Source organism: Pecten maximus, chromosome 3 (assembly GCF_902652985.1).
Source record: "Pecten maximus chromosome 3, xPecMax1.1, whole genome shotgun sequence".
In the NCBI taxonomy this organism is placed as follows: Eukaryota; Metazoa; Mollusca; class Bivalvia; order Pectinida; family Pectinidae; genus Pecten; species Pecten maximus.
In genome coordinates, this window is record NC_047017.1 from 14,406,065 (window position 1) to 14,431,186 (window position 25,122).

Genomic DNA, 25,122 nt, shown 5'->3' on the forward strand with positions numbered 1-25,122 from the left:
AAATTTATGATTAACTTTAATGTGTGTGTGTATTATTAATCGATATGTTATTTTTACTTATCTGCTTGAAAAAGTCAATTTACCAGTATAGGACTTCACAAAGTTGGAAGTTTGTATAGCATACTCTCCCTCAGCTTATCAGTTGAGGCCGCTGGTTCAGCCTGTCAACTGAGGAATTATGGTAGCCCAACGCCCTGTGTGCGCGGGACACATTTATCATTGTCTAGGCTTGAGTTTGTCTCCATATCTCCTTCTACCCCATTATAACCACTGTTCAAAGACAAAACTTTTTCTACTTCTAACCTGTCCAATATCTCATTTCACTTTTGTAATTTAAAGGCGAAAATATTGCTATACCTGAGAATTTATTTTGTGAACTGTGATTTTTTTCTGTCCACTAGTCTATTTGTCATGAATGTGCAGTGAATAGGCGTGGCTGTTGATTATATCATTGATCTTGAGAGAATGGAGTACTTCCTTCTTTAATAAGTTTGCACAGTTATTGATTTTTTACCTGGAGACACAAAACCTGTGCACATGCTTGGTCAGAATGTATTAATGTGCTTCTGTTGAAACTGCTGAAACTGTGATGTACAAATCCTCAGTCTAACAAGAGGACATAAAGATGTCCACATGCTTGATTATAAATTATATTACTGGGCATTGATTTGTTTACCTGGACATGGTCACCCAGGTCAAACAGTCTATAAAACATGGTGTGGTCTGGTGTGTGGTCTGGTGTGGTCTGGTGTAGTCTGGTGTGACCTGGTGTAGTCTGGTGTGGTCTGGTGTAGTCTGGTATGGTCTGGTGTGGTCTGATGTGGTCTGGTATGACCTGATGTGGTCTGGTATGACCTGGTTTGGTCTGGTATGACCTGATGTGGTCTGGTATGACCTGGTGTGGTCTGGTATGACCTAATATGGTCTGGTATGACCTGGTGTAGGCTGGTGTGGTCTGGTGTAGTCTGGTGTGGTCTGGTATGGTCTGGTGTGGGGTGTGGTCTGGTGTGGCCTGATGTCATCTGGTGTTGTCTAGTGTGACCTGATGTGGTCTGGTGTAGCCTGGTGTGGCCTGGTGTAGTCTGGTGTAGTCTGGTGTGGTCTGGTGTAGTCTGGTATGACCTGGTGTGGTCTGGTATGACCTGATATGGTCTGGTAAGACCTGATGTGGTCTGGTGTGGTCTGGTATGACCTGGTGTGGGCTAGTATGACCTGATATGGTCTGGTATGACCTGGTGTAGTCTGACGTAGTTTTATGTGGTCTGGTGTGGTCTGGTGTGTTCTTATCGGTCTGGTCAGGTGTGTATAGTCTAATTGGTCTGCTCTGGTGTGGTTTGGCCAGGTGTATATGGTCTTATTGGTCTGGTCCCAATTTCTGGTCTGGTCTCTTCTGATCTTTCTCCGCCTGGTCTAGATCTGGTCTCGTTTGTCTGGTCCCAAGCCAGACTAGACCATGTTCTTTAGTAGGTATTCTCCAAAAATACTTAGTTATTGATTGGCTTTTACCAAAAACTAGTTGATGTCCCCATGTTTGGTATGGGAACAAAGATAAGATATGTATACATTTAGACCTGATAATACTGAAAGATATATTGCTATACAATCTATTGGATTTTCTGGAGAAGAAAATAATGCTTCAAACAATCTAATGAAAAAATGACCTTTTGTACAAAATGATATATCAAAAATACAAAAAATTGTGAATATTTTTTTTCCTTCTTGGTTTAAAGTTCAGTTATAAAGTATATAGTTTTTTTTACTGATTTAACTTAAAGATATATATACCAATTCCTGGTCAGATATCCACAATCTAGATAAACACTAAACATCTGATAACATGTTTCATTTTATTAGAAATAGATTTTACTTGTTTTACAAGAAGTGGCAGAGTACGTTACAAAAGATCCTGTTTCCAAAACATGTCTCACTTTTTAAAATTCTTATCTCTCCCATATGTTTGATGAAATTACATAAAATATCAAATACCAAGCTTGCTTGGCGGTTGCTAATGAATTATCAAGAAATCTATGAATCTAACATTTTTAAATAGCAGAGTCTTTTCATATATCCATGATGTGTCATTTCTCACAGCCCCTTATATTTTTTTTTGCATTTTTTTTTCTTTTTTTTTTTTTCTATATTTTGCTTTGTCACAATTTGGAGTAATTGTCTAGTTTCAATTCTGTTCAGCTTACCATAGGCAAAAACTTGTGCATAAATACAGTCCAGGTTTTGACAGTCATGGTGGGTGTTACCCCTGGCCTGTCCACACAGGATTACACAGTACTGCACACATCCTGGTCTTATTGGGCTCGGATACTTCTGTAGTCAATCAACTTGTCTCGGTTTGAATTTGGTTTTAACGGTCAATCCCTTTCATTTTAAACTTGCCTGTTTTGAATAGCTTATGTTGTCAGATTGGCATCAATCATGCTCAGTCTGGAATTTAGCACTGTCCCAGTCCAACTTTGTGATATAACCAAAGTTTTATTTGACAGAATTTGTTGCTCACCCAGGAATGTTCCCTATATCTGGAAAATTTAAATCTGAAAGGGCAAACAGATGTAAAGTCAAGTTCACTGAGGTCAAACGCTGTTTTGATAGGTATTAGCAGAATTTGCCACTTGACTCTCTACTGTTTTGACAATACGTGTTGAAGAAGAAGCATTCTTCAAAAGTTAGGTTGGAGATGTTTTTGCTAGTCGATACACCCTTTTTTGAAGGTTGGAGATGTTTTTGCTAGTCGATACACCCTTTTTTGACAGCATAGTTGTCAAGTTTCCCAGTTTCTTTCTGCAGGATGACACTTCTACAATCAAACAGCATGTCCAAATTTGTTTAAAATGTACAAATCCAAAGATCCTGAAGTCAAATCTGTACTTCAGAAGCACCCCTGTTAAAAGTGTTGGGTATAATATATTATGAGAGTTTTATAAGATTTCAGTTGTTGAAAGTTTGAGTTGATTACAGTTAATATACAGGAAATTTGGGTAGATGTTATCCTGGGTTAGTTGAAGTACTGCAAGCCTCTGCATCAGACAACTCTGTTTAAAAAGTTGTGTGAGTTAATTCAACCATGACCGTAATGTATACATCGATGTTCATTGTTGGTGTGTAACTAATTTTCACAAAAAAATCTATCTGACATTTTTATGCCACAATTCAGCCTCATTATGGATGTAAAACTTTGTTATGATATTGGAAATTTCTATACATTTTTTTTGTATGTACATATTTAATCCTGAGAATTGAAAGTTGCCTTACAAATCTGCAGCTTACATACATGTAAAAGATATGGTACATGGTTACCTATACACATTGGTGAACAGGTAGAGAATATGCCTGCTGTATCTTGCTGCATATCTTAAGAGGCGACTAATTGAGGTGCGTCTGGCTAGGTCAGGGGGCTGGTGTCTCTGAAGTCTTCTTTAAATTATAGTAAGGCATTGGAGAGCCCATGAAGAAGGCCCACCATATCCATTTGATGATCATAGCTATATATATGTAGGAAATGACTAAAATTTTCCTCTTTGTCTACTTCAGGGGACATTGAAGACACTAAAATAGGTCTGCTGTCCCCATAGCAACACTTTGGATCTTATCTGTTCTTTTCTGTCTTTTCCTTCTCTCCTGGCCTCTCTTTCCTTCTGTCTTTTCCTTCTCTCCTGGCCTCTCTTTCCTTCTGCCTTTTCCATCTCTCTATAGGCCTCTTTTTCCTTCTGTCTTTTCCTTCTCTCCTGGCCTCTCTTTCCTTTTGCCTTTTCCATCTCTCTATAGGCCTCTTTTTCCTTCTGTCTTTTCCTTCCCTCCTGTCCTCTCTTTCCTTTTGCCTTTTCCATCTCTCTATAGGCCTCTTTTTCCTTCTGTCTTTTCCTTCTCTCCTGGCCTCTCTTTCTTTTCTGTCTTTTCCGTCTTTCCTTACCTTTTTCCTTTGTCTTTTCCTTCTCTCCTGGTCTTTATTTCCTTTCTATCTTTTCCTTCTCTCCTGGCCTCTCTTTCTATTCTGTCTTTTCCTTCTCTCCTTGCCTCTCTTTCCTTCTGTCTTTCCCTCCTTCCTGGCTTTCCTTTCTTTCTCTGTTTTCCATTCATTGGTGTTGCCTTGATTTACATCCTCCTATGACCCCTTGGCTATTGTAGGGACATCAAACTTGTTTCCAGTTTCTACAGGTTAGGTAAACATATACATGTACCTGGTAATGTAAGAGAGAGTGAAAATGTGACATGGCTATTTGTGCATGTACCAAATCTATATTTAAATCGTGACCTCATGTTTCCTCCCAAAGATTAGCATCATGTTAATTGGTCAGAGTGGCAAAAGTCCTGTATAATGACCTAGGAGAGGAAGTTCTGCCTTTGTGTAAAGCTATCAGAACTGTTTGATTTAGGAAGGTTTATTTGATTAAAATATTGTATGGTTTACACGGTATTGAATATCTCCGCTGTATATACAGAAAGGTTAACATTGTGTACAAAATGAATATTATGTCACATGATGTATTAAGGAACTTGATGGAAGCTCAAACACATATTCTTGGCAAATATGTATGTTTTGTTTTGTCTGTCCAGGGTCATAAGCTGTATGTACATATGGGACACGCCCTTCAATACTTTGCCAGTTGAACCAAGTCAGACTGGATATATTACTTTTCGATTTTTCCAGTATTTGAACAAATTTCAGTAACTGGGACAACTCTAGGGGACCACATGCTTACTTTTCATGTTCAGTTTGTTAGCTCTAGCTATTAATTGGCTCTTCATTACATCATGCTGCATAGCGATTGGTCAAAAATAAATAGTATAATATTGATAAAACAATCCCACTGTGAATGAATCATCTCTATATAGCACGTCCCCACTTTTGAGGGCCGCATTTCAGCTTATCAGTCTGTACCTTATCTAACCCATAAGCCACTCTGCGGACGCGGGTTGGTCGAGAGCCGCTTGGTTACCGTGGCATTATGAGATTTATCCCGGGTCTTGTCATATGTTATGTGGAGACTAAAATTTAGGGCTCTATATTGGCTGATATTACTTGTTTGCACAAGCCGCAGTTCACCTGGAGCCCCAGGCTTTGGAGAGTTGGGCAGGTAACGCGGCAGACTCGGCAGGATTTCAAAATCGACTCAACAGACTTTTGAAATTCAATAATGTTTGAATTGTTAGAAAAATTTAACAATTTCATTTCATTAAGGTGATCAGAGCAGTATATACTAATATTGACATTAAAGAACTGGAATTATTGACTTCAGTGAAAAAATATTTTAAAATATGTGTTTGGCGTCCACGAGTTCCAGGGTTGAAAATTCGAAGAGGTAAGACTTATTTGGCTAGATCTTGCTGGTGCACTAGTTAAAAAGTTCTTAATTTTATTGAATGTCTCTGTTGGTGTCTGTTTACTTTCTAACAATAGTGTGTTGAATTGTGGTCGTTGAGTTACATTTCCAAATGTTTGAAAGTATACGTAATTACAGGCTCAAGGATATAGAAAGCTGATATACCAATCAATTTTATTACCTAGACTTTTAAAAGGAAAAGCTATTACGGTAATAGTTTTGAAAGCTTTTTTTTTTTTTTCAAATTGAATACTTTTGATTAATTGTGGAGTATTGTTCACAAACTTTTGGGTATAAAAATTTCTCGTGAATCTAATCACTTTCACGAACTGTCAGATGATATGAAGTCGGTAAAATTAAAATACTGGGTATTGTTGTACAACCGTACATGATATATTGTGTACAGTCAGTACCAGCATGGCTGACAATCTACAGGAGATTTAGAGTTCAACAATTGGGCGCACTGTCCACTTATCATTTCTGCCTATTTATTATCTTAGCTTGCCATAAAAGGATGTAGGCCTGGCAGGTGCTTGTACAAATTTATCTACTTTAACTTGTTTGCTCTACAGATCATGCTACAGAGCTGAGGATCGCACAGGAAAAGATTACAGAGTGCCAAGCTGTTATAACTGCGCAGAAAAATGAGGTAAGTGGATACTAAATAAATGTCCTCGAGTTCTTGTCCTGCCATGTTTGTACAGCGCTCATGAGAATTACGTCACAGTTAGGCAAAGATCTATATATAACTTTTTCTTGACTTTAGTGCCCGTCTTGACAAAGTCAACTTTTTAAACTGCAAACCTGTTGGATAACTTTCATTTTATGCTCCATATTGAGCAAGACAATTTAAACTTTCATATGTTGGTCATGTTATTTAAAGTATTTTCTCATTTCTGTGTGACCTTTTTTGCTAATGTAGAAATATATTTTCTGGGTGCTCTGATTTGATGTAGTAGACTGCTTCGATAGATTCACATAGCCATGCACATTTTAAAAAATCTTTAAGAAATTTACAAGCTCAGCTGGTTGTTCTTTGAGGTTTTTGATTGTCTAGGAAAGAAATAGTGTCATTAAGTCAATATTATACTGTCACCTCTAAGTAAAAGGTCAAGTAAGTTCAAAGAAATTTTACTTACTGGCTTATTTATATTATTTAGTCATGCTTTTGTTCACATTAGACAAACATCTGGTTTTACTTTGTTCAGTTTAGATAGGTTCACAATATTCCATCTCTTAAGGTTTTCCTGTGTAGAGGTTTTTAAAGCCTGAAGTAGTTCTCTAGATTAGAAGAATGTCACAGTCTTTGTTAGAGAAGTATTTATAGTCAGGCGTATGTTTATTGGTAAACAACATCAATGAATTGTATATTTACATAGCACTACAAACTGGTACAGCTACAACATATTATCTGTAGAGACTGAAGTTCCGGGCCAGAAAGGCCTTGAGGACTGAACTGAAAATCTTTTGTTAATGATCTACAAAACATCAGGAGATATTCATTTGAAAACGCCGTCTTTTAAATGTGCTAGTTATAATACCGAGTTTCTTGTTAAGATATAACAAAAACATAACAAGATTAAGGTGCTTAAATAAATTCTAATTGAAGGATATTTGTACTTCAATATGTTGCAACCAGAATTTTGTGTAGAGGCCTAGGCCTCTTGAGGTCAATAATGGGCCCATACCCCCCCCCCCCCCCCAAAAAAAAAAATAACACCAAAAAAACATAGGAACTTGTCAATCATAACCCATTTTACACAGCTGTATATAATTGATTGAATATATATTATCAAGAAAAAATTCTTATAAATCATATTGAATAATAATAAATTGAATTTATGTCAATTTTCAGAGTGGCCGACTTAAACAGATCATTCATGAACTGGAAGAAAAGGCAGAGTCTTCTGAGCTTCAGATCAACAGTATCTCAGCACAATACAGAGGAGTACTGGAGGAGAAGGAGGTAAGATGTGTATGATCGTACTTTCCCTATCACAAAGAGAAATCAGACAAAACTTACGACTGAAGTATTCTCGAAGATAGTCTTTATCCTGGGAAAAACCTTTGTGCTCCTGGCTTCTCCTTACGTTTCAATTTCTTCTCCAGGAAAATTTTGATACTTAAAAGTTATTTGTGCTATATGTTAAAGGAGATATGTATAAGACTTAAGAAAATAATCCCAGAAAAAACTGGAAATAGCATTATTAGAAAGTTCTATATAGAAACTATAATTACTATAGAAATAATGTTCATAAAACTGTGAAAGACATTTTGACTTCAGCTTCACGAAAGCATTGACAGTACATCAAACATTGTCTTATGTCACTGATATTGACATTGGTATTTGAAGTATTAACTACCTACAAAGTGAAAGGGTTTATACAAGAAGCGGCTTTGATTTCACTATATACAAGAAAATGTGCATTTCAAAATATTTTCATATGAAATTGTTACTCTCGACACATATGACAGACAATACATACATCAATACCTGTAGCAATACCTGTAGCAATATTGGCCTTAACACAGGATTTCAGTTATTTCTTTGTCTTTAACAGAAAGAGATAAATGCACTGAAACAGTCACAACAGGAAGCTTTCCAGCATCAGCAACTGTCTACACCATCAGACTACGGAGGCCACACCGAACAAGCTAACTCCAGTACAGGTCAGTGTGTCAGATATTACTTCGTCGAATATTTCTGAATGATTGATAATATCACTTTTACTTTGGTATAGCACAACAAGTATTGGATTTTTCAAGCATGAAATTTTGTGACTTCATGCACTCAGTCACGTTCATCAGACAAAGAAATAATTTTACATTTATTCAATTAAAAAAATAATTATGTGGCAGGGTCACCAAAACTTCATGCTTCCAAAATCCAATACAGGTTGTGCTATACCAAAGTACATGTATTCACACTCAAACTTACCAACCAGAAGAAAATGTCTCAGGACATCTCTTTTACTTATGATGGTGACATTGAGCAGTGTAAATGTAGCGTTCCTATAGTAAATTAAGTCAAAAGCATATTCTGTACAAGTTAGGATTTCATCTGATACTTTTTGTAAAAATTGCATCAAATATCTACTTCTATTCTTATGGAAAGCATATCCTTCAATGAAATGTTTAAATTGACGTATGATATTATTTTTATAGAAATTTTATATAGACCTTAGCTAGATCAATTTACAGTGTTTTCATGGCCCCGATTTTTCTTAGCCGAACATTGTGAAATATTTAAGTATATTTTGAAATTGACATGTTATAACTCTAACAAAGTGATGAAACTGCAATCCCAGTTTTTTGTGTTGGCAATAATTTTCAAAGACAAATTTGAAAAATTTGAAAGGTACCGAACAGCCAGAAATTGTCTAACTTGTGCAGATTATCACTTCAGGGTTTACGCTTATATTATCACTACATCTTCTCTTCAAGGGAGGTACTTGTATTAATACTATTCTTCTGGTCTAATTACATCTTAAGACTCAAATTATATATTTAATTATTTATCATACAGAGAAGATGTGCTGTGTTATTCTCTCTTGGTCAAGAATCAAATCATGATAATAATGAGCACTCAATATCTCAATATGGCCGCACATTTTAAACTTGAAAATTGATGATGAATCTGACCAGCATACTTCTATATCCAATATACTGAGTGTACCATAATTAGGATAGTATCTTTTATTTAAGTTCAAAGTTCATGTTAGTTCTTATTCAAGATTTTCCATAAAATCTTTCAGGCTGCCATAACATTTAATGTTCTTGTTGGTGAATGAATGTTAAAATGTACCGAATTATCATCAGGATTTAGCCAATGATACTGTCCATTATATACCTCTTAGCTGGAGAGAACATCTCTTTATCTCGATTGGTTGAGCATAGGAGTACTAAGCCAGAGGTCCTGGGTTCAAACCCCAGCAGAGTCAATGAAACAGATATAATTTATCATAACTCATATCAGGACATTTCTGTAGGAGAAGTGACTTTACATTGTTTCCACTATAGTGGCATGGTAAATATGCTTGCTATATAATCGGTATACTATTTGGGGGTCTCTGCCACGCCCTGTAGCTTCCTCTACTTCCTGATGGACTACCCGGTTATGCATTACTCTTGCACCTGTTTCATATAGAAATGCGGCAGTGATGTGTTTATCGGAGTTACTAGGTGGAACTCTGTATATTGATTTGGTAGGACATGCCAACTCTAATATAGTGTTGCCTAACTACTGTAGGTGCAGGGTTTACACACGGATTAATGATTTACGTTCCTAAATGAAATATGGCCAAGCAATACAGCGGTCCTCATAGCTGGCAGACTGGCGGCACGTAGAACTCAAAACGGAAATCTGCCCAGACCAGTAACATATGGTGAACTTTACGTGGCGGATATAAATTAGAAATTCATTATGCAAATTACCTCATAGATGGAATAGACTGAAATTAACTTTACCAGGAACTGCTCCGTCTAAAAAGCATCCACTACCCAAACATTTTATTTTTACAAAAAAATGCTGGTATATTTTATTTTTTAGCCCACCATCATCAGATGGTGGGCTATTCAAATCGCCCTGCGTCCGTGGTCCGTGGTCCGTCCGTCCGTCCGTCCCTCCGTCCGTCCGTAAACAATTCTTGTTATCGCTAATCCTCAGAAAGCACTGAAGGGATCTTTCTCAAATTTCATATGTGGGTTCCCCTTGGTGCCTAGTTATGCATATTGCATTTTGAGACCAATCGGAAAACAACATGGCCGACAGGCAGCCATCTTGGATTTTGACAATTGAAGTTTGTTATCGCTATTTCTGAGAAAGTGCTGAAGAGATCTTTCTCAAATTTCATATGTAGGCTCCCCTTGGTGCCTAGTTATGCATATTGCATTTTGAGACCAATCGGAAAACAACATGGCCGACAGGCAGCCATCTTGGATTTTGACAATTGAAGTTTGTTATCGCTATTTCTGAGAAAGTACTGAAGGGATCTTTCTCAAATTTCATATGTAGGCTCCCCTTGGTGCCTAGTTATGCATATTGCATTTTGAGACCAATCGGAAAACAACATGGCCGATAGGCAGCCATCTTGGATTTTGATAATTGAAGTTTGTTATCGCTATTTCTGAGAAAGTACTGAAGGGATCTTTCTCAAATTTCATATGTAGGCTCCCCTTGGTGCCTAGCTATGCATATTACATTTTGAGACCAATCGGAAAACAACATGGCCGACAGGCAGCCATCTTGGATTTTGATAATTGAAATTTGTTATCGCTATTTCTGAGAAAGTACTGAAGGGATCTTTCTCAAATTTCATATGTAGGTTTCCCATGGTGCCTAGTTATGCAAATTGCATTTTGAGACCAATCGGAAAACAACATGGCCGACAGGCAGCCATCTTGGATTTTGACAATTGAAGTTTGTTATCGCTATTTCTGAGAAAGTACTGAAGGGATCTTTCTCAAATTTCATATGTAGATTCCCCTTGGTGCCTAGTTATGCATATTGCATTTTGAGACCAATCGGAAAACAACATGGCCGACAGGCAGCCATCTTGGATTTTGACGATTGAAGTTTGTTTTCGCTATTTCTGAGAAAGTTATGAAGGGATCTTTCTCAAATTTCATATGTATGTTTCCCTTGGTGCCTAGTTATGCATATTGCATTTTGAGACCTATCGGAAAACAACATGGCCGACAGGCAGCCATCTTGGATTTTGACAATTGAAGTTTAATATCGCTATTTCTGAGAAAGTACTGAAGGGATCTTTCTCAAATTTCATATGTAGATTTCCCTTGGTGCCTAGTTATGCATATTGCATATTGAGACCGATTGGAAAACAAACATGGCCGACAGGCAGCCATCTTGGATTTTGACAATTGAAGTTTGTTATCGCTATTTCTGAGAAAGTACTGAAGGGATCTTTCTCAAATTTCATATGTAGGTTTCCCTTGGTGCCTAGTTATGCATATTGCATTTTGAGACCTATCGGAAAACAACATGGCCGACAGGCAGCCATCTTAGATTTTTACAATTGAAGTTTGTTATCGCTATTTCTCAGAAAGTACTGAAGGGATCTTTCTCAAATTTTCGTATTTAGGTCCAATTGAAGTTTGTTATCGCTATTTTACAGAAGGTACTGAAGGGATCTTTCTCAAATTTCATATGTAGGTTCCCCTTGGTCCCTGGTGTTGCATTTTGGGACCAATCCGAAAACAACAGACAGCCATTATCGCAAAATCTTAAATTTTATATATAGGTTCCCCTTGTTTGAAAAGTACTAGAGGGCTGTTTCTGAATTTACACAGATTAGTAAGACTTAGAGGAAGGGAAAAGTAGAGAAAAGATCAATCTGACATGGAACCTATAAAGATCATTCAATGGTGGGCGCCAAGATCCCTCTGGGATCTCTTGTTTTATTCCGCTACCTGTCTGCACGATTTACATAGACTGACTTAAGTCCCACTATTTACCGTAGGTGTACATGTAGGGGTCGTTCTTGATTTATATATGGACATTAAAAGGTCATGATCTAGATATCTAAACATTTAATTCTGAAAATGACCCAGGCTGAATGTTTTGGGGTCACATGAACTTAAATGGAAATTATATATTATGAATGAAGGAATTTAGTCTCCTCTTGTGAACTTACAGTTTCACAAGATCCCACAGAGGTGATACAATTTTGTAGCATTTTTTGGTTATAAAACATAGGCATGTTGAAACAGGTTGATAGCTAATTAAATAAATGGCTTCATGGCTTGATCTTACAAAACAAAACAGACTAACAGTCCTTCTGTCCAATGTCATATTTGATTAAAAAAAACTTCAAAAGCACTTGAAAAAAAAGTGCAGTTTTTATTTGAGATGCAGCTTTGTAAGGAAAATGTGCAGTTTATTTTATATTTAGTTATTTTTAATTAATTTTTTCCAGAGTAAATAAGATGTTCGCAAAAAAAGTTAAAGCCAAAATTGGAGAGCCTTGCCTTATTCCAGTGGTTTAAAAAAAGAAAAATCATAAAAAATTTACCAACCGGGTTCACAATTGGTATTGTTCTAGTGTTACATTTGTGTCAGTGTGTACCTGTTTGAAAAATCATAATTACATCTCTTAATAAAGCTAATAAAATTGGAATATTCTAAACTTCTACTTGGTTACCATAGGGGGCATCCATGTTGCTCAAAGACGTCTAGTTTTCATTTCAAATTATCCTGCAGGAAATTCTTATTGGGTCTCTAAGACCTAAGGGAATAGAATGCAATATAATATATGAACCATGGATTTTCAACCTGAGACAATGCAAATTTGCTGTACTGTAGTACTGTACTGTTTAATACAGAATTTTAAGATGCCATTGTCTGAAATTCGGTTCTTAGATTTTGATTGTCAATAATGTAGATTAAGAATGACTGACTGGGATTAAATTCTGCTGACACCTATGAAATAACTCTCAAGTGCTGTCTGTGCTACGTAATGGAGGTTCGTGGTTTGTAGTGTTGGTTTGGTGGGCCGAGACATGGCATTCTGTTTGTTTTAGCTTCAATGTCACCTTGTATACCCTGGGTATATCTCGACCACCCAGAGAACACAGCGATAACGGCAGTGTTTGGCCTCATACACCATATATATATATATATCTACCTCATCTTGGTAGAAATTCCAAGGGAGAAATACAACTACAAGGACAGCAATAGCTGATTAGAATATTAAGCATTCCTTAATAACAGATTGTATCTGCCATGCTATGTTTGTAAAAAGAATAGTGCAGTTTAATTACATTTATTGAAAATATTTGGTCTGCAGAAAATATTTGCAAATATTGAAAATTTAGTTTGTATGATGTTACTAGAGTATGGTGGGGAGGCAAGATTGTAATTTGTAATTAAGTTTTTCGTAAGGTATATCACATTGTTGAGCCAATGGAACACAAATCTGAAAGTTAAAAAAAATTATTCAGTAACACACCTGTTGATTGGTTTTACCTGTACAGACAGTTGGGACGCCAAGTCATAGTTTTGTTGACCTAAGATAAAACACCAGCTTCGACCAAGGAAAAACCCTTATCACTAATTTATGTAATGCAGGTATTTATAAACATCAAAAACACTGATAAGACCAAGATTTTCATTTTGGCTTGGTTGCTATGGTTACACGAGCTTAAGTTATACAGACTTCAATTTATAACTTGATTGTGCTTAATCCATCGCACTTGTGTGTTTGAGTCATATATGTTCACTAGCTGTCACTTCAGTAGACACTGTTTGTGGGTTGGCTTGCCTGTGTGGCACTCTTCCCGCCTAAAAACGCCATCTTGGGTCGAAAGTCCAAGTATATCTACCAACTTGATATGCATACCAGTTCTTACCCTTACATTCTGATAATATGTTCAACATCATATTTCCTTAAAAGAAAATAATTATTTTCACAGTCTCTAAACTTTACAAATTTTAATTAAAAGATAATTTCAAGAAATACATGTAGTATTCCTAAACTTTAATGGATTTTTTTGTCTCAAAATTCTGTTTTCCAGTAGTCGAAGGAATTTGTTTTAAAAGACAAATTGAATTTAAATTGTTTTTAAAGGTGAATTTCACATAAATGTCTTAGTCATGGTTAAGTAAAATTAGTTTACAAAACATTTATCATTAATTAAATCGGAAAGATTCATTTTGACGCATAATTTGTCCTACAAGTCATTATGATACTGCGACTTTTTAAATTTTCTATCTAATTAATTCAAATACATTTCTACAAGTGTAATTGATCCTGTTTTAAAATTGTGTATGGTGGGCTGACATCGTGTACATGTGGTCTACATTATTACAATAAGTCAATACTTGGTACTGCTGGAGTTACTTCCCTTTACTAGTTGTAGACCATAGAACATATTGATTACTTAAGATATAGTTTGTGACCTTCTGTTTTATGATGTAATACATGTACAGTATATTCAAATATAGAAGCCGTGTACAATGATTCATCTGTCCTCAAGTTTAACCAGTTCCAAGTAAATTTTATAATATTCTCGTATGGAAACCAAACTAATAATTCCTATACCGAATATCATTGTTATCTTATGAGCTACAATATGTAGGACTTATCAAAGCTACAGATTATTTCTGCAAATGTAAAAGATTTGATAAAAGATCTAAGGATTTGGAGTGTATCGTTATTAGTTATCATGAGCAGAAACAAACAAAGTTTTTGTGGTAGGTGCGACTTCATGTGACAATTTTATCAGACTGAGTCAACACAAACTACTGGTACTGCCACCAGCCAGCCTTATTTGATCAGAACTATTGTGTGACTGCCAGACTGTTTGTTATGTCATAATGTATATTGACTTGGGTGCTGTTTAGTTTTATTTAAATTTGGGCAAGTCTTTCGGTAAAATTTGATATAGCCGTAGCATTCACTGGGTTTTTATGCCAGTGAATTGAATTTTCATATCTGGCTGCGACATGGAAAATCTTGCTCAAGTGAATTGAAGGACATTTATAGGCAAGATTTCTTATCAGAGTCTTGGTAGTGTGTGTGTATTTAGTTGAGTTCGTTAAGGTAACATTGACTGAGGTCAAATTTTAGCAAGATCAAACGATTTGATTTAGATACAATGCAGTTTTCTGATGATAATAATTTCCATGTTAATGTTTAGTCTGTTATTATTATAATCAATATGCTAAATTTAATGCATTCTCATACACAATGGAATGTTAGTTCCAATATCCAATATGATTTTTTTTTTCGCAATATTTTTTTTTTTTTTTCAAGGGAGGGGGTTGAAGGGGAGAGGTTCAATATAATAAGATACAATGTATTTGATGTATAGGATACTATGATGTAGAAAGGTTTAATTTATCTTTTATACTTAATGAGTAAAATGTATGAGTTAGTCATTCTAATCTTATAATAACTATTAGTATCTATATAGCCTTGTACAACTTGTCTGTATTTCAAGCTATTTATTCTTACCTTAATATCTTCTGTTCAGATAATGAAACCGGCTGCATTTGTATTATAGCACTGTTGAAATTTGATTGGCAATTTCAAGAAAAAATGTTAGAATTATGCAATACTTTATTCAAAAGATTTTTTTTTTTTAGTTTGTCAAATATTGTAATCAGTTTGAGCATATCTGATATAACTTTAATGCACTGGCACAGGTAAATAGGAATAATGATATATTTGAATTGAGTCTAGTAAATGTTTCTTGCAAGTTTATGATAAAAAGATTTTTTTAATTTATTTGAGTGTAACTTGTTTAATTTTCACACTATATACCTGTTCAAGGATGATATTGAATTAGTAATCCAATTCAGTGATTTTTAAAATACTTGAAATTTTACTCTCATTAGAAATCACACCCATATTTAATTATTATAATTCGCAACAATTACTTGCATGTTCTGACGTAGTTTGAAATAAAAAAAAAAAAAGAGGGTCAGAATAGTGAAACAGTCTTAACACAGTGATTAAGAAAAAAATGTATATGTTCCTCAAGACAGACATTACGGAACATTGTACAATCTGACATTTGCTGTGACCTTTTGTCCTTTAAACCACGAAAGACACTGATAAAAAGTTTAGTGCTCTTTGACAGAGCTTTTAGATGTGTAGTGCAGAGTGAAACAGGAAGTTTGGATCAGACAGTCACGTCACTCAAACATACACATACAGCTTGTATAATTCTGTATGAAGTGTAAGTTAGCAAAGTACTGAAAAGTGTGTGTGTGTGTAGGGGGAGGGGGGGGGAGGGGGTAATTAACAAAAGATTTAATATTTAATACAAGTTAAATGCGAATCTAAAAAGACATGTCTTTTTGTGAATTATAAACAAAGTTTGTTGTAGCAACTAGCTAAATAAGCTTTATAATTATCATTAAAAATAAATAGGAACATTTCCTTGGTCGGATGGCAATTGTTGCTGGAGTATAGCTTGATTGATTGCATTCAAGACGCGCAGAAAACACAGTACTTTGGGAGTGTTATAGATATTGACTTAAATAATTTACAACCTTTTTTTCCCAGTATGCTGAAGTCGACTATATAGGGGTAATAAACGAAGGTCACAGTACACTGTATTTACAAACCATCCAGTACAAACAGGCCAGACTATGGCAATAAGTCATCTATTTTTTATTAGGGATTTTGTGAGCCCTGTCTGAATGCTTACAAAGTGCTTACCTGCACTTGTCCAATTTCCAACACAGGAAGTTATGATACACATGTAGAGGGTATGAGAATCACAAAGAGAGGTTGAATTCTACAACATGCATAGTGATTATTATAATTACCAGGTTTACCAGCTTATCATTACGGTGTTTGCTGGAAGGATATACTGGAGACTGTCTGATCACTTTGATTTTTAAGCCATTTGGCACATTTTGTTTGCCTTTCCCAACTCAACTTTGACTTTTGGTTTTTACCTGACAGGTTACCATGGCAGTTTTGTATCGGACGACCTTGACTTTGGAGACAACATTGGCATGCAGCATGAGATTAACCGCCTCACACAGGAAGCTCAGCGTCTACGTTCCGAATGTCAGCACTGGAAAACAGTGGCACAGACCAATGTAAGTCTCTTTATATTTCTTACCTGTCTGAAGTAACCACACCTTTCAAAACAGAAGTACCGTATTTATCCTGAAATAAGCCCTCTCCCCTGGTGTAAATGTTCGGTACTGTATTTATCCTCAAATAAGCCCTCTCCCCTGGTGTAAATGTTCAGTACCAAACGTTTAGTATTAAAGTTTAGCGAAGGCTTATTTTAGGATCACTTTTAGCATAATATTCCAAATTTGTTGATTCCACAAAAAATTTAACAGGGGGCTTATTCAAGTTATTTTTTGATAAATACGGCAGGTATATTCAATTTTTGTAAAAAATAAAATGTGGCAAATTCTCCATAATTATGTATGTCTATGTGATATCTTAACGTTGAAAGCACCAGTTCTACCTTGTTTGGTCCACTTCAATTTCTAATCAATGACACCATTAATATACCAGTTTTAATGACATCAAAAAAGTGGTTTGATTCGTTTTGGTAAAATCAGTGTGACTGTTTAATGTTTTGTGTAAAAACCCCTTCTGAGGGAAGGAACGTGACAAGTGTGGCGTTACTATAGCTATGTTTGACTGTTGATTCACCTTGTGGCGGCTTGATTGTTGTCTCTCGCTCATTTGAATGTGTACCCGGTACGTTATGTACAAATTTACATTATAACCAGTTTTGCAGAGTGTGAGATTACACGACCGTTTGTTAACAAAATATATAACTAGACAGTCACTTAAAGCCTGTATCAAATCTTCTCCAGTTGGGAGTTGCCCAGTGTTTACACGGAGGGGAAGGTTACCCTCACAGAGCTGGTAGGTTTTTCATTACTACGTCATAATTGTCCTTTTCTATGAATATTGAACACAAATGTAATGGATGTCCCGTGAAGCTGTTATGGAAATTCAAAACAGGTTTTTGTAGCTACGAATCAGGTGTATAGTAGATTTAAAGCATCTATTAATTTCAGTACAAGGAGAGGTAAGACATTTCTATGGAATGTCATTAATAAGTCTGTATACAAATCCTGATGAAATTCCTGTTGATGTGAGTGTGTCTTTCAGAGCTTAAAAGGTCACCGGCATTAGGATAGCTTTAGACTTTTGGTTCACTTGTAAGTTTATGACAGGTGTAAGTCTTTCCGCTTGAGTTAACAAGGTTTAATTCAGGCAGGTGAGTATTTAGACATGTTAACACGTGGACAGTGCAATCCTGATAGGGATACACATCTATTTAAAGTGTGGAGGTCACAACAGTTGGATTAATGGTGTTCGGGTCACAACCGAGGTGTAGACAGTGTAGAAACACTTCAAATAGCCATAAGCATTGGTTTGTTAAGATGTATTAATGTCGACGAAACAGGACACAACTGGAGAAATATAATGAATAATTTAATCAATCTAAGGAGTAACAGCACGCACTTTGTCTAACTGATGTGCTTTCTTCAGTTCTGTTTTTTTTCAAATTTTGATTTGTGTGAAATTTGAAACCACAATAAATCAGCTAAGATAAATATCTGTCTACAATCCTAGTTATGTTGGTCACAGCTTTGTTTGTCAAAGTGCTTAATTCTGTCTGTGTCCCGCATTTCCATTGGTCCATCTGTGGCTCGGAGCTGTTTGTCATGTCTGTTCAAATAGTTTTATCAATTAGCACTCTCTGAAAAGTGTATGCTTAATCGATTATGTAGTGTTGGCATAACTTGTTAACACAACTGGATTCTTAAACATCTAATATGAAAACTGAACTTTTTGTCAATTTTAATGCATAAAATTTGTAAGTAGACTGACTGCTTGATCTGGTCTGAAAACCAACACAATGAGAATGTTGATACGCCACAACTATAAGATGCAGCCTATACATTTTGGAAAAATTAATGTGTAAAAGACAGAGAAATAGGAAGGGGGTTAAGAGACACATTAGCATATAAATTGTGAAACAAGAGTGTTGGAAATTCAATAAATTATATAAAGATACATGTAGTGGAACTTTATGTTTTCTACACCACAACTACCACTTAATGGTGTTTGCATTGGTAAACCATTTATGGCTGAGAAGAGTGTTATCAGGGCTGTGATAGGCATTGTTATGGGGAGGTCATAGCTAAGTATGTACAAACACAGGGTTTGTGGAACATTTCACAGGGACGCGCTATCTACAGCAGGATAGCTGGGTTGGACATTTCTCTGTGTGCCTGAGAGTGGCAGTATAGTAGTGGCCTAATATGAACCCTAACAGGGTAGTCTTAATACCAGCTACCTATAGAGACAGAGGAGCTTTCCACGGATGTAGCAAGCTATCAGGTAACAACCTTGTCTTAAACCTTTAGTACTGTCACAAAAAAACTATTTCACAATACACACTGGAGTATTTCACAATACCTATAATAGCTATAGTTGTCTTACAAACCCAATTATTGTACATTGGTAAGTGACTGTGATGTAAAATTGTCAGACAATTTATTGGCAAATGTCTGTATCTTTTCAATGGTTTTTCGAATTGTGTGAAATCTGCATGACTAAATATTAAATTAATTTGACATGTTAGTCTAGATCTTCAGTCTATGTACTTGTGTACTAATTTTACCTGTAGGTGACTTGAACTTTTGAGTTAATTACCAAAGCTGATCGCTCTAGACGTTGGATTGTGATACAATCTGTCTTTATTTAAATTAAATGTTTTAGAACTAATGACTTAAATATAAAATAGCTCTAGTACATGTTTGCTGTCATGATTGTGTAACTGGACCACCAAACCTTGATGTGGAGAGTATCTACTGTCTAATACAGGAAGAAAAATGATGAACAATTCAGTATTGAATTCTATTGACATTTCCCAGAAAGATTCACATATAGAATCTCATTGGTTTCATTTGCAATTTTGTCATCTTGATATCAGAGACAATTTCAGTCTTTGCAGCAGTTGAAATTGAAGTAGAGGAAGCATGATTAGGCTTAATAAAACTGGCATTCTTTGATGGTTTGGATGTTAATTGGAATCTCCTTGATATGTCTATATATTGAAGATACTAGACGTTATTAGCTGGGTTAACCATTGTTTCAGTGTTTCTTCCTTGTCAGCATTGTAAGCAGTCTTATCTGCAGATAAGGTGACTCAAGCCCAGCCTTTTAAGAAGGCTATGTCTGATAACGGCTTGTTACCTCAAGTTTGGAGTCCTTTATCACACCAAGTTTCCTGTTACCTAGGAGCACAGGAATCTCTTCATTATTTGCTGCCCAGTTTTCCTCCGGAGGTTATCAGCACTGCCACAAATGCATTAAGAGGCTTGTATCTGACAAGACCTCCACACACAGGTTCTTGGTACTCCCGGTTCTAGGTACTCCTGGGTACCGCTATCAAGGATCAAAGGTCATGCGTCCCTCATATCTCCTTCCCTGCCTGCCCATATTTAGACTCAGGCTGGTTTAAAGGACTTGTCAGGTAAACGAAATTCTGAAACGAAATCCCGCCAAAACGGACTGGAGCACTAGTGGTATGTGTTGACATTTGTCTGCATTACTTGTCATTTATTTCGGGGACCAAACAGGATGTGTAATCTCTAGGCAAACAGAGACCATCCCAGCACACACTCACAGGTATAGTTTGATCAGGTCGGTACAAAAACTTATGTATCATTCTACTGGGCCGCTCCATGGCTTTCCCCCGCTAGAGGAGGACGTGCATCATGTTGTGTAGATCTAGTTTGTGTATAGGTTTGTAGGTGATTAACTATATTTGCTGCCATCAATCACTGTCAGACGTACACATTATTGTGTAAGCACCTCGATGTGTTCAGTCATAGGGCCATGTATTGTTTTAAGGGCACAAATCTCGGCTTTGATGACTCCTTGTAGTCAGCGTAATTACAAGCAGACATATCGGCCACAGACAGGAAAAGCAAACGGTGAAAATATTCAAAATTAATACGTTTTACAGTTTCAAAGGTTGACAGTTATACGCAATGACTTAGTCATCATGTTTAATGTAACCATAGATCACACACAGGCCGTTTAGCAAGGGAGTTATCAAGGATCTCGGGACAGGATTCGTGCCAGGCTTGTAATGGACGATTAATGGATATGTAATTAACGAACACTAAACACACACATTAGGAGAGCTTAACTAGATTTTTACGTTCACTTAAGTCAAATATCAAGTCAAATACAAAACCATCATCATTGATGACAAGTTATTACCGCGTAACCATTAAGTTATCATCTGATATCTTTAAAAAATTATTTCTTGGCTAAGGAAAAACGTTAACTGACTGTCTCACTCGTTTCTTTAATGCCTCCATGGAACACGAGCTTTAAGAGTTGTGTGTTAGCTTGTCATTCAAGTCGGAATTTTATTATTATATCCTATGTATATTGATCGATTTTTGTTACACTGAATGGCCAACTGTGGTGGAAATATTTTAATATTGTTAAAAGCTTTATGCTGAAATTAGAAGAAAATAAATGTATAACATTTTGTGCAAAATCCAGGTAGATATTTGGATATTAAAAAGGAAGTGATGATTTAAATGGACCTGAAAGTTTAATGGCGGCTGCTAACATGTAGTTAATAGTTATGTGAGTATGTTGCATGTAGTTCTTTTGGTACGCACTGCTAGCTATAGCATTTGACAGAGATGTTAATGGATCCAAGCTAAATTAATGCATGTTGTGTGGTCAACATAAATATATTTGTATCATGCTAATTAAGTCCTAAATATTGATAGAGCAGAAAATATGTTGTTGATTTTATAAGAGGTCTGAGTAAGTTTCTGATCAGAGCCATGGAAGTATTTTACCGGATGAAGTGGTACAGGTAACTAGCCTCAGGTTCTCAGCATGGTGATCGTGCTTAATTCAGGTTTGATACCAGTATAGGGGATGGGCCCGACATACCACGTGCACCTAGGTATGACATTGAATACATAACTGGATTAGGGCCTTTATCAAGTTCTACTGTAAGTGCTCCTGTATACAACTATGTAATGTCTTTCTCAGGGTAGTTTGAACTTCTTTTTTTTTCTCCCAATTCAGTTGCAGTTTGATTAAATATTCAATTTCCTGTTCAGTATCCAAGTAACAGACACATTCAAAGGTAACGTGTGCATTGTAGATAAAAGGAGCTTTCGCATGGAGTTGATGTTGTTTTATCACAGTATTATAAATCTGTTCTTGTCAAAAAGTAAGAAAGCTTGGGTTGGGTGGCTTATTGATAAAGAGTGTGACTCATCAGATCATACAGGTAAGCGTCCAGGTAACATTACACAGGTAAAAGTGGCCGTGCGTTGGTGTGTGCAGTACCTGTCTGTCCCTGGGGTTGGTCGTGGGGCCGTAGTTAGCCCATCAGCTGTTCCAGCCTCGTGTTCCTGTAGGGGTTCTCTAGTCACTGTCACCATATGTGTGTAGCATACACGATGTGTGTATAGGTAAGACAATCCATTTTTAAGACATTCGGGGGTAAAAAACACAATCAGAATATTCAAATTGTGGCAGTTTTTTTTTTATTCTCAACCGTCGCTTACTTCAATGTATGGTTCTGGTTTTTGACTCAAACTCATTTACCTTGGATTTAAATAACGCTCCACTACATACTGTGATTGAGTTGGATCAGATTTCAGGATGCTATTCATTGCAGAGCCGGCTTTCTATTCAGCTGTGACAGTATTGGACTAGAGTTTTACGTGGTCACACCGTAACACCTATATTTATTATTAGGCCATGATATATGCAGAATATCAGTGTCAGATGCTAATGATGGGAAGTGGTGCAGGTACAGACAATTTCTTGTCACTTCATTGGACAATTTTCAGGTTCACAGCTAATAGTGAGTTTGAGGACAGAAGTGCCATCTGTGATATTAGCGACCACAGCGTGTCAGCCATGTGGATTGTGTTGGGGCTGTAATTGATTACCGTTAATGTTGAAGTATGGTTGTAATGTCTGTAATCGGCAGTGAATCGGCCTCATTTAAAGCCTGTGCTGCCCTTTGTGTGTGCCTGCTGGTGAATAGGTGTCCCACAAAGCCAAGCCAGCTGATCTCGAGTGTAGAACTCTTAACATCAATACTCTTTATCAAAGGATACATTATTGAATTTTAATTTTCAGAATTCAGAAAAGCAAGGTCAGCAGAATTTGAATGGGTCAACCTCTGATGTGCTGGAACTGAAAAAGCAGTTAAAGGTTGGTAGTTGTTGGCTTTATCAGAATGTTGGGATAAGGGAAACTTCATTTAAAATTCACAAAAGTATATTATGTAATATAACCTCTATACATGTTTGGTAATGATTTTATAAAAAACTCACTTTATGCGAGGTAATGGAAGGATATCTGTAGCTTTTACGTTTTCCAGGTAAATCAGTACAGATTTAAAAAAAAAAAAATGGTAGTTAAATCCTGGACGCTAGCCTATGATATAACAGGTAGTGAGATCATTCTCGGTGGTTAATGATATCGGATTGTTGCTATAGATGTAAACTATATATAGCCTGTTACAGTTACATGAATGTTTTATTGATGTGATTGTGAATGGCCTTGCTATTGTGAAAGCAGTTTTGTTAGAATTTGTTGCAAGCAGAGCCGTAGTCCCTAGTAGTACAGGGAAGCCTGGCACTTCCTATCAACGCTTGATGAGTCAGTGTATTTCAAATCAGTTTCACTTTCCTTTAGTCATCGTTGTGTTACATGATATTATTCAACAGAGCAAATTCCCTTGATGTCATGAATTAAATCTGTGTACATTGTATTGAGTACCAAATTAACTGTTAATCTTACTTTAGCCTGCATAGTTTGTTGCTAGGATTATTGCTTAGCTCAATGGATCCTCTTCAATCTGTATTTCATGGTGTGATGTCACAAAAAAAAATTTCACCACAAACGCATTCACTGGTTGCATAAAATTGAACCTTATCTGATATCCAGATATATATGCTTCCTCCCCTATCCCATCTGTTCAAATATCTAATAACTTTTTTTTTTTCTAGAATTTTTATTTTGTTACCAAACAGCCAACATATGTACAAATAGTTAGTCCATTGCAGAATATATTTACATATGCTTAGTCTATAATGCACTAGTCAGTCAGCCCCAGAGCTAACGTTTTATTAAAATTGGCCATTGCTAAAACGTTAAATAGTTCAGTATCTAGGTTTTCTGGCACATTGCAGGATGAATCATAGATGTGTTTTATAACTTCTTTACCTGTTCTTACCACACAAAGTTATCGCTAAGTTTTCAAGAAAGCATTTGATTGTCAATAGGAATTTAGACAGATCGTTTTATCATAAAGATTTAATTCTTTTATGAAATAGCCAATTCAAAGTTTATTTAATGCAAATTGTGCCAGTAACATTGCTTTAAGAAAAACATCAACAAAGAATTGGTACTGATAAGCCATAAGATCTGGTACAAGATATTACTGATTGTTGTTAAATTTTGTGGGACTTGTGTTTTGCGATTATCCTAGTCAGAAGTAATTTGGAGCAATTAAATTTTGCACAATACCAAGTTGTAAACATTCTTCAGAAAGCAAGAGAACACTTTTATATATTTGTATGTATATATTTACAGTTCAGGATTTTGATATTTGTTGGGTATTTAATTTTGCTCTCAAAATTTGATGACTGTACATAGTAAAATTAAATCCACAGCAGATAAAAACTGACTTAACTTCATTGATGGTATTTATGGTATTTATGGTATTTGTGGTAGTGAAATACTATGTTGTTGAAGTAAGAACAAGGCAAAAGACAAACAGTCAACCTCATACTGTCAACCTCATACTGCATGGCATTGTACTCATTGTAGGAACATACTGCATGGCATTGTACTCATTGTAGGAACTAGAAGATCAGCTCCGTCATGGCAAGGAGCAGCAGCAACAGGAAGTCGCCTGCGTACAGGATGTATACAAACAGAAACTCACTGACCTCCGTAAGAAGTTCAAGGCAGAGGTGGCGGACAAAGAGGACACCATTCTGGACCTGCAGAAACAACTTCAGTCATGTAAGGCTTAGTAAGACAATAGGAAGTAATTTAATTATGAAGAGTTTTATTTTATATCAAAATTTTATTGAATGTATATAAAGTCATTCAGTAGTATGTTTTTGAATTGAAAATCTGAAACAATTTAATACATTATCAATACTATAATTATCTAACGAAGGTTTGGGATGCTCCAGTTCGTGTTACATGTACAATTAAATGAAAACATTATGTCATTGTGTGTGAAATCTGACTTATGT

General features: G+C 36.0%; 1 protein-coding gene across 5 annotated transcripts in view; it reads left to right on the top strand.

The window, feature by feature from the left end:
• LOC117323296 (thyroid receptor-interacting protein 11-like) overlaps nucleotides 1–25,122 on the top strand; it is a 49,945-nt gene that overhangs the window by 5,879 nt on the left and 18,944 nt on the right. For all 5 annotated transcript variants that reach the window (XM_033878430.1, XM_033878431.1, XM_033878434.1 and 2 more), the window contains exons 2-7: nucleotides 5,906–5,982; nucleotides 7,189–7,299; nucleotides 7,895–8,003; nucleotides 16,769–16,908; nucleotides 22,988–23,062; nucleotides 24,718–24,883. In XM_033878430.1, the coding sequence (XP_033734321.1) occupies nucleotides 5,906–5,982; nucleotides 7,189–7,299; nucleotides 7,895–8,003; nucleotides 16,769–16,908; nucleotides 22,988–23,062; nucleotides 24,718–24,883 (678 nt within the window). The remainder of the gene's footprint in view (nucleotides 1–5,905; nucleotides 5,983–7,188; nucleotides 7,300–7,894; nucleotides 8,004–16,768; nucleotides 16,909–22,987; nucleotides 23,063–24,717; nucleotides 24,884–25,122) is intronic.